The following is a 16,610-nucleotide window of genomic DNA, read 5'->3' on the forward strand; positions in this document are numbered from 1 at the left end:
GCTGGCTAGCCTAGCCAGCGATGCCCACATCCCATGAACGAATCTAAAAAAAAAACTTCCACTGCATGCACCTTCCACTTCCAGCGCTCTGCAATCAAGTATCAGATTTACTTATTTCAATCATTCTTTCACATGCCTCTTCTAACTTCACCTCCCCTGGATTTAGCTCCGTCATATGCAAGTCTTTTAACTGATTTGACCAAATTTCCATATTTGGAAAAATTGTTGTTCATTATCTCTATCTCCCAACCTTCTCAATCAATTTGCAATGGTTACAATGAACAATTTTCTTTGTACAAATCCTCATTTGCTGCTGCTACTTTACAAATACAATTACTGCCCTTTCAATTAGCAATTTTTACCTTCCAACCTGCTTCTACACCACATCATTAACAGGTGCCAACATCTGAGTTTGACATTCATTAAATAATTCTATTAATGCAGGGATTTCATGTGCATCTGAATTCCTGATGTGCACTCAAATGTTTTCTTTTCGTGCACCTTCACATATACACACAAGCTTTGGGGAAAAGTGGGGAGGTGGGAGAAGGATCCCCAGTTTGCTTATCAGCCTATTCAACCACATCATGTGTGCTCTTTCCATGGCCACCAAGTCTAGGCTTGGGATTTGAACCCTGAGTTTCTGCCCCAGAAAGCGGGACCCTGCCAATGTGCCACAAGACCCCCTTACCACTCCTGTAGTTAACCATCGCTTATACCACTCAACTAAATACTGCAAGCCAACAGGATTTGTTTTAAACTAAAGGATGAGGATGGGAGGTTCACATGAGGGGAGGTTTGGAAATTTGCAAAGAAAAGACAATAGTGCAGGTAGTGATACAGGTAATAGTAGCCGTGGTGTGACAGGAAGGAACAGATTGTATAAACATAAGAGTGCAGCAGCAAATATGATCAGAGTAGGGAAGATGGTTTTAAACCAAGGAAGGGAGGAGTGTTTGGGTGAAGGGAGATTTAGAAATCCAAAGATAAACCTTGAGGCAATAGAAAAGTAAATTGATATGAGTAAAGACAAGCTTAGTGGGACAGGAAGGGGTAGAGGATAATAGTGCATCAGAGAGTAAGATCCAAGAAGGGAATAAAAATAAAACTGAAATCATTTTATCTGAATGTGCAGAGCATCTGTAATAAGACAGATAGAAATAAATGTTTTAGATCTAATCGCCAGTACAGAGACATGGTTGCAAAGAGACCAAGGTTGAGAAATAAATATATTGAGGGTATGCAACTTTTCAAAAAGATAGAGAGAATGAAAAATGGAAGGGGTAGCCCTGATATTAAAGGATGATATGAGGCTATTAATGAGAAAGGATATTGGCTCCCTAACAGTAGTTATACCATTGGACAGAGCATTAAGCAAGAAATTATTAGATATTGTAACAAAACCAATGTAGTAGTTGTGGTGGTCTTTATTCTTCATATAGACTCAAACAGTCAAATTGACAAAGGTGCTCTGGAAGATGAGTTTATAGAATGCTTTCATGACAGTTTTTTGGAGTATATGTTGTAGAACCAACTAGGAATAAAGCTATTTTAGATCTAGTATTATACAATGAGGCAGGGCTGATTAGTAATGTCAGAGTAAAAGATTCACTGGGAAATAGTGATCATAATACAATTGAATTCCACATTAAGTTTTAAAATGGCATACTCCAATCACAAACAAGAAACTAAACTTAAACAAAGCCAATTACGTAGATATGAGGGGAGAGCTGGCTATGGTTGATTGGGAAAATAGACTTTAAAAGGTATAGTAGTAAATAAGCAGTGGAAAACATTTAAAGAAACAATTCAAGATATTCAACAAAAATACATTCCATTGAAAAAAAAACTCAGCGAGAAAGATCCATCTGTGACTTACTAAGGAGGTTATGAATGCATGCATGTTGCTGTTGACATATCATTGTGAGCCCATAGAGCACTCACCATGTACTTGCTCACCACACTCATTGCTTTGCTCGCTGCCCATTTGCCACTTTGCTAGCCACTTTGCTTGATGTCCCACTCGCTGCCTGTAGACAGCAAGGGAGCAGGATGGTGAGTGAGAGGGCAGTAGTGAGGAGCGGGGCAGTAGTGAGGAGCGGGGCAGCCAGTGAGGCAGCGAGCAGGGTGTTGAACAAATTGCAATCGCGATCCCAGGATTTATAACTGGTGTTTTGGGGTTCAATATTCTGTGGGGAGAATTTTCTCCCCATCGGGCGGGCCGGTTGGGAGCAGGCGTGGGCGGACGTGGAGCTGATCACCGCCCATGATCAATTGCGTGTCGCCATTTCACGTGGGCAGGCCAATTAAGGCCCGCCCAGCGTACTGTGCGCCTGGTAGCGCTCAGCACCACATGTACAGGCGGGGGGAGGAGGGAGGGTTGGGGCCTGTGCTCTTTCGCGCAGAGCTGCCTCAGGGAGATTAATTTTGTTATGAAACAATGAAAAAAAGAAAATTATTCAGACATGTCCCCTCATGTGACATGTTTATGAATTTTGTTAAAAAATTTTATTTCATTAATAAATTCTTCATGAAACCTCATCCCATCCGTGGATGAGGCTTCATGAAAATGCGAAGGCCGCCTGGGCTCTTCGCCTGCCCGCCAACCTTAAGGTTGGACAGGCAGTCATGACAATCACTTTAATCAGCTTATTAATGGACTTATAAGGCCTTTGACAGTTCGGCGGGCGCGCAGCCAACTCTGGTGCGCACCCGCCGAACTAAAGATCAGAATGACGTGCAGTGAGGCCGAACAGGAGATTCTGCCCTGTGAAAACTGCAATCCTTAACTTTGGTGAAAAAAAAGAATTTTATTGGTGCTGACTTGTTAAAATATCTTTACATTGTTCAATAATACAGATGGTCTTATTCTTTGATGTGGACATCTACCTGCAGCATCACTGGCAGTGATGTCACAGGCACTGGTGGCAACATGTCCAATGAGTACATCCCCTGTTGTTGTGGTGGCAGCAAACGGGACCTTTAGAAATTAGCAAAGGGCCACCAAAAAGTGTTAAAAAGGGAAAATGCAAATTATGAAAGTAAACTAGCCAAGAATATTAAAAACAGATTGTCAGAGCTTTTAGAAGCATATAAAAGGGAAGAGAGTAGCTAAAGTAAATGTCGGTCCCTTAGAAGCAGAGACAGGAGAAATTATCAGAAGGAATGTGGAAATGGCAGAGACCTCGAATAAATATTTTGTGTCTGTCTTCAAAATAGAAAACATAAGTTACCTACCAGAAATAGAGGATAACCTAGGGGCCAATAAGAGTGAGGAAACTAAGGTAATTAATATCAGCAGAGGAAAAGTACTCAAGAAACTCAAGGCGAAACGCAACTCAAATCTGACAAATCTCCAGGGCTTGATGGCCTACATTCTCAGGTTCTAAAAAAGATAGCTGCAGAGATAGTGGATGTGCTGGTATTACAATTGTGAGGTTCATAAGATTATATTTTGAGACGGTAGCTTTAAATTTATGGTAAATGATGAGGGGCCATGTGACCCGTTCTGCAGTCTGCCTGACATAAGCATGGGTGGTTTGATTGTTAGAGATCAAAGGAAGGCTGAGATTGTTTTACTGTGAAGGAGGTGCAAGGCATTTACACTAGGAGACAATGGCAGCAGTCTCTGATTTTACAATGAGTAGACTCTGAGCCTCCCAAAGTCCTAGGAAGGCTTTGTTAGCATTGGGTTGTAAACAGTTATGCTGAAAACTGTCCATTTGTTTCTAAGATGAAACGAAGTTGGAATCAAGGATTAGCATTAATTAATTAATTAGCATTTCTGCCTGGATGAAAGGTAAATGCGTTTTACGTTGTAGATGGCAGAGGATGTCATCGTTGAGATCAGGTTACAGGCTTCCCTACAAATCAATGACTATCACAGACAAATAGCAGAGGTTGTGTGTGTCAGCAGAGAGAAGAATTTGCTTGGCTTTATGAGCTACAGCAGCCAGATGCAGTAGGAAGATGATCTCTAGTCAAAGAGACGTATCCTGCAGCCAAATTTGTAAATTCTGGCAGATGCATTTATGAAGAATCATTGGAACAGGCTTTACTATTGGTGATGGATTTATGGAACTCTGCGAAAACTCATTGCTCAGTTCTGTAGTTAATACAGTCTTCAAACTGTCAAATGCCTTTTGACACTCTTGTGTCCGTTAAACCTTATTGTTCTTTTATAATAGTTCAGTCAATGGAACAACCACACAGCTAAAATTTGGTACAAATTTCCGGTAAAACCCACTCATGCCCAGAAATCTCAAAACTTCCCGTTTTGTTGTAGGCACAGGGAAATCCATGATAACGTTAACTTTCCCATCTTTCAGATCCACCTTACCATGTCTAGTGGTATGGCCTAGATATGTAACTTGCGCTTTTGCAAATTCACTTTTAGCCAAGTTCATCACCAAATTAGCTTCTTGTAATCGACAAAATAATTCTTCCAGATGCTGTAAATGCTCCTCCCACACCTGACTGAAAACTATCAAGTCACCAATATGAACAGCACAATTGCTCAGACTTGCAGTTACTTTGTTTGTCAGTCTTTGAAAGTGAGACATTTTCAGAGGCTAAGTGAAGATCTATGGAGTGCCCTCACTGCACGTTGTCATCATCATCCTGTGATTGAGCGACTATGCGATGACAGGAGCATTCTCACAGAGGGTATTGGCGCTGCCATAAGCCAGACTGGAGTCAAACTTTCACAACCACGATGTGAGAATCTATGGAGATATCTCACTGCATGTCGTCATCATCCTCCACAAATCTTGCAGCTATGAGGGCCTCCCGGGTGCGCCTGCCTCATTTAGCCATTGCGAGAGCCTTATCACTGTCATTGTCACCGCCGAGGACCCTCTCACCCTCATCCCAGTTGGCGTCCTCCTCATTGGAAGAGACATGCTGCTCCTGCATCTGCTCCTCAGCCAACTTGTCTCTTCTTTGCAGCGCCAGGTTGTAAAGGGCACAGCAGACAACGATGATACATGACACCCTCTGCGGACTGTATTGCAGGGCTTCACCAGACTTGTCCAGGCACCAGAACTGCATCTTCAGCATCCCGATGGTCTGCTCCACCAAGTTGCGAGCTGCTGCATGAACCTCATTATAGTGTCGTTCTGCTGCAGTCTGAGGCTGCGCTCGGGTGTCATCAGCCATGACCTCTGCGGGTAGCCCTTGTCCACAAGAAGCCAACCCTGCAGCCTCTGTCAACCCTGGAAGACTGCAGGGATCTGCAAGCGACTCAGGTTGTAGGCACCATGCACACTACCTGGAAACCATGCGCACACCTGCAGGATGCATTTCTGGTGGTCACATACCAGCTGCACGTTCAGTGAGCGGAAGCCCTTGTGGTTGATGAAGTCCACTGAGTGTAGCAATGGAGACCTGAGAGCCACATGAGTGCAATCAATCACACCCTGCAGCTGTGGGAATCCCGAGATCAGGGCAAATCCAATGGTCCTTGTATCTTAGCTGTCCCAGTACCGGGCAAAATGCGCAAAGTGTGTGCCATGGAGAAGATGGCATCCATGACCTCATGGATGCATTTGTGGGTGACGGTTTGTGAAATCCCACAGAGGTCACCTGTGGTACCCTGTCAGGAGTCACTGGCATAGAAATTAAGCACTGCGGTCACTTTCACAGCCACTGGCAGTGGATGACCTCCATGTCCCCTTGGCGCCAAGTCCTGCAGTAAGTGGCAGATGTGAGCCAACAGGTCCCTAGACATGCGCAGTCATCGGTGACGCTGGTTCTCAGTCATCTGCAGGAATGGCAGGCAGCATCTGTAGACCCCGGGTATCTCTAGGCACCGGCCAGCCAGGGCTCCCTGTTGCTCCTGGGCAGCAGGAGCCATGTGCAGGAGCCCCTGCTGCCCTTTCTTCATGAGGTTGCTGTTCCTGCCTTTGCATAGCCTGGACCTTCAGTTGCTCTCTCCTCAGTCTTCTAGGTCTCTGTAAGCCATCAGGCATACAGCAAGGTCACCAGGATCCATGATCCTGGCGTGGTCCTCCTGCAGCATGAAAAAGAGAGAGAGAGAGAGAGAGATATGGTTATGATGGCTGTACATAGCACTTTGCCTGGCCCTCTTTGACTGCCCCTTAATGCTTCCCGGAGAGTGCTGGTCACCCCTCGGATGGCCAGAGATGAGTGCACTGCATGGCTGCCCTGCCAACCAGCGACATGGGGGACACTGGTCCAAACCGGGATGCTTAGATTGCAAGGGGCTGTGAGCACCACCAGTAATGACTGCTACATGGCCAGCTTTGGCGAAAGGATTGTACAACATGTGCAGTCCAACTGCTCCACAGTCCAATAAAGTGGTGGCAGATTCACAGTCTGTGCTGGGGAGCTGGGGAGGTGGAGGTGGGGGTGGGGGGGTGGTGTGAGGTGGGGTGGGGTAAGGTAAGGTATGGAACACTTGGTGGCCCTTGGTGCCTCCGCATTGCTTACATGGGCGGGCAGGCTAGGAGCCCGGCCCCAATCATATCACTGTGCTGTGCCTGACCTGTCTCAGTTGCAGAGGCATGGTCAGTTTATACAGGTGTCCCTAATGCATGGCCACTTCCCTCGCTTACCTTGCCCCCCACCGCAATTGCCTGTGCGCGGATGTAGCGCCAGGGCAGCACGTGACCCGTCCCACCGTCAACGGTTGCCTCCAAGGCTAGCCAGTACTCAGCAGTCGCCTCCGACGCTGGCCAGCACTTGCCCCCCCTGGACACCCTCCTGCTCTCAGCAGTTGCGTCCGGGGCCAGGCATCAGCTGCCCCTGCACCCACCCCCCCCCGGCATCCCTGAGGCCTGTAAACAACAGGTGAGCTGTGGAGAACGCTGCTGCTCATTCACCTCAATTACCCCAAAGTGAAGGCTGCCAAGTGCACGTCGCCTGCGTGCTGTTGTGAAACAACGTCAGCATGCTTCCCGTCAACATGGACAGACAATATGGCGAGGTTCCAAAAGCCTGGCAGGATGGCCTTTTAATTGTATGTTGCTGTATTATAATTAGCTTCCCGCTGACAACTGGCGGGAAATGCGGCCCGCCATCGGCGGGCTGAGCGGAAGATTGTGACCTGCCTTCACGCCATTGTGAAGCAGGTTGTGTCATAATTTCTGCGCATGCCACCTATCTTGCCTGCCATCAATGGGCTGGGAAAATTCTGCCGTTTTTGAGCATATTTACTTGATTCACCCTCTGCTTCTTTCTTCTATCTGGAGTATTTATTAAATAATTTTGCTTCACTCAGTTTCTTTTCAATCCTGTATGGCCCACTAAACCTTGCCTTTAACGAGTCACCCAGTACTGGTAATAGAACTAGCACCTTCTCCCCAGCAACAATACTATGAGCTGTAGCTTTCCTGTCTGCCCTTACTTTCATCACTTGCTGTGATATGTTGAAATGTTCCCTAGCCAACTCACATGCTCTGTCCAATCTTTCTCTGAAGTTTATTAAAGTTCATTCAAGAGAGTAGTTTCTGAATTTTGACCCATCAATTTCTCATGAATCAATTTCAGTGTTCCCCTTACGTCATGACCATAAACTAGTTGAAAAGGAATAAAACCAGCCGATGCACAGGGAGCGGCCCTAATAGCAAATAACGAGAATGAAACTCCCCCATCCCATTCCTGTAGATAATCCTGACTATACGCCCTCATCATAGTTTTTAAAGTTTGATGCCATCTTTCCAAAGCCCCTTGTGACTCAGGATGGCAAGCTGTTGACTTAAATTGTTTTATCCCCAAACTGTTCATTACTTCCTTAAACAGTAGTGACATGAAATTTGAACCCTGATCTGACTGTATTTCTTTATCTTGTAAAAAATTTAGTTAACTCATCCACAATTTTCTTTGTTGTAATATTTCTTCAGGAAACCTTGTAGACACATCCATTATTGTCAGTAAGTACTGATTTCCACTTTTAGGGAGGGATCCTACACAATCAATCATGATCCTAGTACAAGGTTCTTCAAATGCTGGAATTGGAATGAAAGATGCCAGCTTAATCACTGCTTGTGATTTCCCTATCATCTGACATGTGTGACATGTTCTACAGAATTTGACTACATCCCTATGCAATCCAGACCAATAAAAATGTTTCTTGTACTTTCTGCTGTGTCTTTCTAATTCCTAAATGCACCCCCCAGTGGAATTTCATGAGCGATCCTCAGAATCTCATTTCTATATCCAAATGGTGTTACAATCTGATGCACCACCCTCCAGCTTTCATTTGCTGAAGGTTGCCTTTTTCTCATTCAAACATTACGCTTAAGGTAATAACATTCTGGAATACATTCTGCCTCTGTTTCTGAGTAAGCTGTCTGATATAACTGTCTTATTTGCAAATCCATTTTCTGTAGCTCCACTAACTGCCTTGAGTTAAACACCTCAGCTGCATAGTCCACTGTTTCACTCCTGAATAATGTTATCAAACACAGTGCCAGCTAATTAGACTTCCACACCTTCTCCCTGCCTTTGAACTTCCTGTTCTTCTTGTTTCAATCTATGAGCCTGTGATCTTGTTATCACATAATCTGGAAACAATCCAGGATGCTCTCTCTGCAACACTTCTGTTGAAAACACTTCTACAGGCTGTTAAACTACCTTGGGCATCACCCACACCTGTGACACAGCTATAGCATTACCCAGAATAAATTGAACCACTACAATGGGCAATTTTTCCACTACTCCAACAATTACTTTGCCTGTTTTACGCTTACTCTTTAAATTTACCTTCCACAATGAAATAGGTTTAGCATCTCCATGAGACCCACTTATTATCATCTGCTCCTGCAATACTCCCTCTGAATAACAAATATCACTATCCCACATCATTAAGGATTGACTAGCCTCCGTGTCTCTTAAAATTTTAACATCTTTAACTACTCTACCCTGTACACATGGAAAGACTTCCCCTTCACATACAAAATCTTTAAACATTTCTGCAACGTGCTCCTCAGAATTCCATTGGATAAATTGTGAACACATTCCCACTTCTTTACCTATCACTGAATCTTTCTCTTTTCCCTGTACACAAACCACTGGTTTTTCCTATGCCTGAACCTTGGAACCCACAGTACAGTTACTTCCAGAACTTTTCTGCACCCCAATAATCCCAACAGATATTCCCTGCAATTTCCAACACATAGACTTTGTGTGTCCAACTTTATTACAATGAAATCACCTCAATTTTCGAATGTCACTTCTGCCCTAACATGTTCCTTTTTATTCTGAAAAAAAACTTCCTGTGAATTTCCACCTACTCCTCTTCTCTGACTACCTACCTTCCTTTCACCTTCCCACTTTCTATCCTTCTCTGATTTAAAAGGTTGACAAAAAAAGGTTTAGCTCGATGAACTAACTCATAATCATCAGCTATCTCTGCTAAAAACAAAAAGCTAAAAGCTACTGCGGATGCTGGAAATCCAAAACAAAAACAGAATTACCTGGAAAAACTCAGCAAGTCTGGCAGCATCGGCGGAGAAGAAATCAGTTAACGTTTCGAGCCTTCATGGCCCTTCGGCAGAACTGGAGCATAGTTAGAAGAAAGGAGAAATATAAATTGGTTTAAGGTGGGTGGGGGGGGGGGGGAGAGAGACACATTGAGGGTGTGGTGTGATGATTGTGGAGATGAGCAGATAATCAAAAGATGTCACAGACAAAAGGGTCAAAGAGGTGTTGAAGGTGGTGGTCTTTGTCTGAGAAAAGTGCTAATTAAGAATGGAAGACAGGATATTCAAAGTACAGCTCTAGTGGGGGTGGGGTGGAAAGACTAGAGGTTTTAGTTTTAGATTTAAAAATAATGGAAATAGGTGGGGAAAGAAGAATCTATATAAATTATTGAAAAAAAAGCGGGGGGGGGGAAAGAAACGGGGTGGGGATGGGGGGAGGGGGAGTTTAAGATCTAAAGTTGTTGAATTCAATATTCAGCCCGGAGGGCTGTAAAGTGCCTAGTCGGAAGATGAGGTGCTGTTCCTCCAGTTTGTGTTGGGCTTCACTGGAACAATGCAGCAAGCCAAGGACAGACATGTTGGCAAGAGAACAGGGTGGAGTGTTAAAATGGCAAGCGACAGGGAGGTTTGGGTCTTTCTTGCGGACAGACCGCAGGTGTTCCGCAAAACGGTCGCCCAGTTTGCGTTTGGTCTCTCCAATGTAGCTGCTTGTCTTACCATTTCAACCCTCTGTTCATTCACATGAGTTCTCACTACTGAAGGAATTGAATCTTAAATTCTTCCAAAAGAATTACCTCTCTAAGAGCTGCATATGTCATCTCTATCTTTAATGCCCACATCCACCAGTCAAAATTACTTTATTTTACTCTTTCAAACTGATCATAACTTTGCCCAGGCTGTTTTCTCATATTCCTAAATTTCTGCCTGTAAGACTCAGGAACCAACTCATATGCACTCAAAATAGCCTTTTTTTAACCACATCATAGTTCACTGACATTTCTCCTGACAGTGAAGCATAAACCTCATGTACTGTACCCACCAACCTGGATTGTAACAACAATGTCCGGTTTTCCTGTGGCCATTTCATCTGTTTAGCTATTTTCCCAAATGAAATAAAGAATGCTTCAACATCTCTTTCCTCAAACTTTGGAAGAGCTTGTACAAATTTAAAAAGCTCCCCACTGGGTTCTGATCTGGAGATAAGTCCTTCCTCACCTCCTGGTGTCTCTTTTTTAACTGCCAGCATTTTAAGCTGGAATTCTCTGTCTCTCTCTTTTTCTCTTTCCTGCCTTTCTGCTTGTTCCCTTTGAAATGCCTTTTCTCTTTCCTTTTCTTTTTCTGCTGCTTCTATCTCAAGTTTTTTCATTTGCAACTGAATTTGAGCCCATTCCAATGAACCATCCCTTGGAGAACTCAGTCTCTCAGGTATTCCTTTCAATTTCAAACGCTGTGCTATACCTTTAGTAATGTCTGATTTCCTTACCCCTGCAGATAACCCTAATTGTAACTTATCTGTCAATTCCATTAACTTAGCTTAATTTGCCTTTTGTAAACCAACCAAAGTTGTAACTTCAACTCCCAGACAAGTCTTAGCAACTGCCAAAGCCATATTGCAGTCTCACCACTTAAAAAAAAAACCTCACACCAACCCCTGAATTCAAAGTGCTTCTCCTACTCATAACCTTAAGATTCACCAACTCCAAACCAATCCAGGAATTTCAAATATATCCCACAAAGAGCCTCCAATTTTGTTATGGTACAGCAGACGGTAAATGCTGAGCTGTTCAAATCCCAGAAGGAAACTTGAAACAACTGCCACAACTATTTTACAATTTGCATTTATTTCAAGAGGCGTGCCTTGAATTCAATAGTAATAAGACCACCAAGTCGGATAGATTTCTTACAAAACTAAATTAAACCTTTATTAATTTTTTAAAATGGTTTTAAGCATATGCATAAGTTTGCAAGTTATTGCCATGATAACTCCTAGCTCCCCTAGTTAAGTTAACTCCCAGTTACACCTCCATTAAGGCAACAGTAAAACACATAGAGCAACATTTTCCCCCCGTCAGGGGGTGGGGGAAGTGCGGGAGCAGGCGCAGGCGGGTGGGTACTGTCTCAGGGAGATTGGCTCAGGTTTGAAACATTAAATAAAGATGAGAAAAAAATTTCGCTGCCACGTCCCCTCATGTGACACTGCCATATGAATTGGGACATGTCCATAACTTTTATTTTAAAATATTCTGAAATTTTTATGAGGTTTCATGTTTTCCCAGAAGCCCGCCAGGGCTCCTGGCCTGCCCGCCAACCTTAAGGTTGGCCGGCAGGTCCATTAATGATTTCAATTACTTTTTTAATGGCCTTAATAGGCTGTTGACAGGTCGGCAGGCATGCAGCCAACTCGGCTGCGCGCCCGCTGACCTGAAAATGAAAATGACACGGGTGATGTCGGGACGCCCGCCCGATGTCACCCCATATCATTTTACGCGTCGGCGAGCAGGCCCTGCACCCCCGCTCGCCGACCGGAAGATGCAGCCCATAGATTTTACAAGACCCAAGCAAAATGACATGATACCCTGAACAGTTGAATTCAAAGTGAGTTTTCTTCACTTCAGTTCATGTAGACAGCAAATTGAGGCTTAGGGGCTGGAGTCTTTTCACAGCTGTTAGACCTTAGAATGCCTTCCTCTTACACATAACCTCAACTCCTTTATACAGGTTTCTCTCCCTTTTTAATGTAAATCCCATTGTCCCAATATGTCTTTTCAACTCTACTTTTCTATTAAAGAAAACCTTTCATAATACCAATTTTATCAGGATGCTTTGGGAAAAATAAACACACAGTTTGGCTTCTTCTGGCTAAGTGTAATATTTTATCACCTCTTTTAAAATTCAAATTACTCTGGTTTATCTAAAAATGCAAATTTTCTCTTTACACCCCACATTCTAAAACTTCAGCCATGTTTATCTATTTAACATTTCAAGCCTAACATCTCTTCCCATACATCAAAGGCTACAAACCAGCCGTCTTTAACTCAATTAAGTCCCATGCACACATATACGCACACACACACAGGCACACACTATTTCTACCTTACAATAAATTCCAATAACATTATGAAAAATATTATATTTTCCTGACAAGGAATCATTGCTTTCCTAGCCAAAATATCATTTAGTTCATGATATTCGTCAATGTAATTTTGTATTGAATTTTGTTGTAAAACGTACAGAAATGTCTATTAGTGATAAGTGTATGTAATAGAATTATTCAGTGGGTCTTCCTCCGACATTACCGCCATCTCCAGCATGATGCCAGCACCAATACACCTTCCCCTCCCCTCCCTTTTCAGCATTTTTGAAGAGGCTCTCCCTCTGCAATACCATGGTTCATTCCTCAGCCATCCCATCAGCCCTTTGCCTCCCTGAAGCACTTTTCCATGCAAGCAGAGAAGATACAATACTTGGCCTTTTACCTCCTCCCTTTTCTGCATCCAAATCCACAAACGGACCTTACAGGTGAAACAACGATTTATAATTTAGTGTACTATATTCGCTGCTCATGTTGTGTCCTCCCCCACAATGGGGACATCAAACGCAGGCTAGGTGACCACATTGCCTGTGTCAAGCCCTCAAGCAGAACCTCAAGCTTCCAGTCGCCTGTCTTTTTAATTCTCCATCTTGCTCCCAATCTGATCTTTCTGTCCTCAGCTTCCTGCTAAGTTCTATTGAAGCTCCATTGAACCTTGAGGAACAGCACCTCATCTTTCGACAGGGCATTTTAGAGTCTTCTGGACTCAACATTGAGTTCAACAATGTTAGATCATAACTTCTACCTTCATTTGTTTCCATTTTCTGTGTTGATTTGCTTTTGCTCTCTCTCTCTTGTTTCTCTCCTATTTCCTTCTCTTTGCTTTTGGATAACAGCTATTCAGAATCCTGCTATTCACACCTCCTCTAGACACGTCTTTTGTTACTTTACTTATCCCATTACCACTCCCTTTGGTCTTGAACCATTGAAACCTTCTGTCATTTAATCTCTCCTACCATCCATTATCACAGACCTTCCCTTTTGTTCTTTTTCCATTCTCCTTCCTTTCACTTGCTCAAAAACTTATTCCTAACTTTTTCCAGTTAGGTCCTGACGCACTTACTCTATTTCTCTCCCCATAAATACTGCCAGATATGTTGAGTATTTCCAGCATTTCCTGCTTTTATTTCAGACTTCCATTATCTACAGTATTTTGCTTTTGTATATGTAATAGAATCATGCTTTCTCCTATGTTTCATTTTTTCAAATATTACAGAAGATAACATGCTCTTTTAAAGTTATTTTTTCCTGTTGGGCTTTGCATTTTAGGATGAAGAACTTAATTTCTCAATTTAACTGTTAAAAACCTCAGTGAAACCACTGATTATGATGCATGGGAATTTTACTGGCATTTAGAAGCTGCTTACCTTTTCATATATCACATTTGCAGCTATTTCTGTGTATAAACCTATCTTTGTACTTTTCGCAGTGCAACCTTGTTGATAGACATCTGCATGCTTTGAAGAGGGTGGTGAAACATTATCAGTTTGGTTTTGTATCCTTTTGCTGTTAGCAGTTCACTTATTTATGTTTCTGTGCATTAAATTCAATTCAAAATACAAAATAATGGTGTGTGTGTGTGTGTGTGTGTGTGTCTAATTTAATTAAACTAAACACTGTCAGACTGCAAGGTTTGAATCATCAAAGGGGTCAAGTGTAAAAACAGCATTTTGAAATGGAAATGGATGAGCGAAGTAAGATAGGTAAATAGGTTAGAGCTAACATTTGCATTTGTAGATAAGTTGAGGGGTTGGTTGAATTTGAAAGGGACAGGATAAGATGTTTTATCACTGGCAAAATGAATCAGGCAAAGTTCTTAAGTTTATTTTTCCTGAAAGTGCTGGCCATAATGAGAACATGAAATATTTTTATATTCCAGGAAAAGTAATTTCCAAAGGGTGAAACAATGGGATTTACAGATCAAAAGGGAGAAAGTATATTTAAATAAAGGTGGAAAGCTGCATGGTGTGTGGCCATGTGAGATCGTGAAGGTGGACTGTGTGAAACAGACCTGTGAAAAAGCAGCCTCTAGCCACCCTAGAGAAGTGTTTGCTTGTTCCAGAGAGCAAGGTTTTATTAAAAGCCTTGGAATTTCATTGTCGAGTGAGCGGGAAAGAGAAGCTGTGAAACACCTCCCTTATAGCAACAGTGGGTGCTTGTGGTAGTTTTGCTGGATGTTTTATTGATTGAGAATCTATCTGGACTGTTGCCTGAAAGGGGTGTGTAGTTGGGAGCCTAGTTAAGTAGAAATCTTTTGGGAACTGTTACAAGACTAAGGGCAGAATTTTGCCCTTGATCGGCAGGCGGGCCCCACCGGCTCGGCGGCGGGCAGGCAGCCAGTCGCCACCGCCAAAACGGGCCCCGCCGCCATTTTAAGTTGGCGGACCAATTAAGGCCTACCCAGCGGGCCGCCCGACGGGAAGTGCTATGCACTTCCTGTGCGGGGGGGAGAGGGATTCCCCAACTGTCAGAGTGCGCTCTTTCACGCATGCGCGCAAAAGAGTGCGCATCTCCCTGAGACTAAGTGCTGACTCAGGGAGAGCGCTGACAGTGTTTGAAACTTTAAAAATAGAAAAAGAAAAAAATTATTAACATGTCCCCCTCGTGACAATGTCAAACGAGATGGGACATTTTAATAAATATCACAAAAACTTTATTAAACTTTTTTAAAACAGACATGAAACCTCATCCCGCCAGTGGATGAGGTTTCATGTTTTTTCAGAAGCCCACTGGGGCTCCTGGCCTGCCCACCAGCCTTAAGGTTGGACGGGCAAGGCCTTTAATTGGGTTAACTACCTTGTCAATGGCCTCAATTGGCCATTGACAGGTCGGCGAGCGGACAGCTGATCGCGCTGTCCATCTGCCTTCCTGAATATTTAAATGGGGCAGGATGACGACGGGTGTTCCCCCTGACATCATCCCGTGTCATTTTCGCGTCGGAAAAATTCTGCCCTAAGTTTAACTGTGTAATTATAATCTTGTGTGTTTAACTTTTTATTTTCTTTTGTTAATAAATGTTCTAATTTAATCTTTAAAATCTCCAACTGTGGTAGTGGACTCTTTACTTCTGACTTCAGTGTACATATCTTCTCAGAATAAATACAAATTGCAAAATCATTATGATAGCTTGGCCAAGTTTCCCTTTGAGATTTGGTCAGCCTGGCAAATACCAACTGCCATATCACAACAGTTACATAGCAACAGGGATAGACCATTCAGCTCTTTGTTTCACCCTTCACTCAGGTCACTTGTACCTCACCTCTACTGTTCAACCTTTGCACCCCAACTAACAAACATCTGTCAATACCAGTCTAGAAAATTTCCAAATGATCCAGGTTTCGTAGGATTTTACAAGTTCTAGATTTCCCTACCTTTTGTGAGAAAAAGTGCTTCCTGAATCAATCCTAAATGGCCTAGTTCTCATTTGACGATAACATCCCTTGTTCTGCATTTTCCCCAGCAAAGGAAAGTTCCTCTAGTTTATCATGTTAATAATTTATCATTTTAAACACTATGATTAAATCACCACACAAGTTTCTAAACTCAAAAGAGAGAAAGGCTAACATTCTATTTGCCTTTCTGATTTCTTCTTGCAGTAGCTTTTGCAGATTTGTCTTTGTCAAATCCAAAATAAATGGCCTCAACTTCCCCATGTTGAACTTCATTGCTACAGTTTTACTTGCTCACTTAATCTGTCTATGTCCCTTTGGAACTCCATGCTCCCATATACACAGTATATTGCACCTCCAAACTTGGCAGCTGAGTGCAAGGTCACCAATGGTGGAGTGATTAAAATCGGAGATGCCGAAGATGCCAAAATTAGAGGAACGCAAATATCTAGAGGTTTGTAGAGTTGGAGGAGATTACAGAGATAGGGAGAACAAGGTCACAGAGGATTTGAGAACAAAGATTATTATTTTAAAATCAAGGCATTGCTTAACCAGAGCCAGCAAGCACAGAGTTGAAGGGTAAATGAGATTTGGTCTCAGTTACAACACAGGCAGCAGATGACCTCAAGTTTACAGAGGGTACAGCATGGAAGGCCAGCAAGGAATGTATTGAAATAGTCAAGTCCG

At 43.0% G+C, this 16,610-nt stretch overlaps 1 protein-coding gene across 1 annotated transcript in view; it reads left to right on the forward strand.

The window, feature by feature from the left end:
- Nucleotides 1–16,610, forward strand: part of cfap69 (cilia and flagella associated protein 69) — a 146,987-nt gene that overhangs the window by 17,043 nt on the left and 113,334 nt on the right. The window contains exon 3 of the mRNA XM_078534791.1: nt 13,964–14,029. Coding sequence (XP_078390917.1) covers nt 13,964–14,029 — 66 coding nt within the window. The remainder of the gene's footprint in view (nt 1–13,963; nt 14,030–16,610) is intronic.

This window comes from Cetorhinus maximus, chromosome 3, assembly GCF_964194155.1.
Source record: "Cetorhinus maximus chromosome 3, sCetMax3.hap1.1, whole genome shotgun sequence".
NCBI classification, from domain to species: domain Eukaryota; kingdom Metazoa; phylum Chordata; class Chondrichthyes; order Lamniformes; family Cetorhinidae; genus Cetorhinus; species Cetorhinus maximus.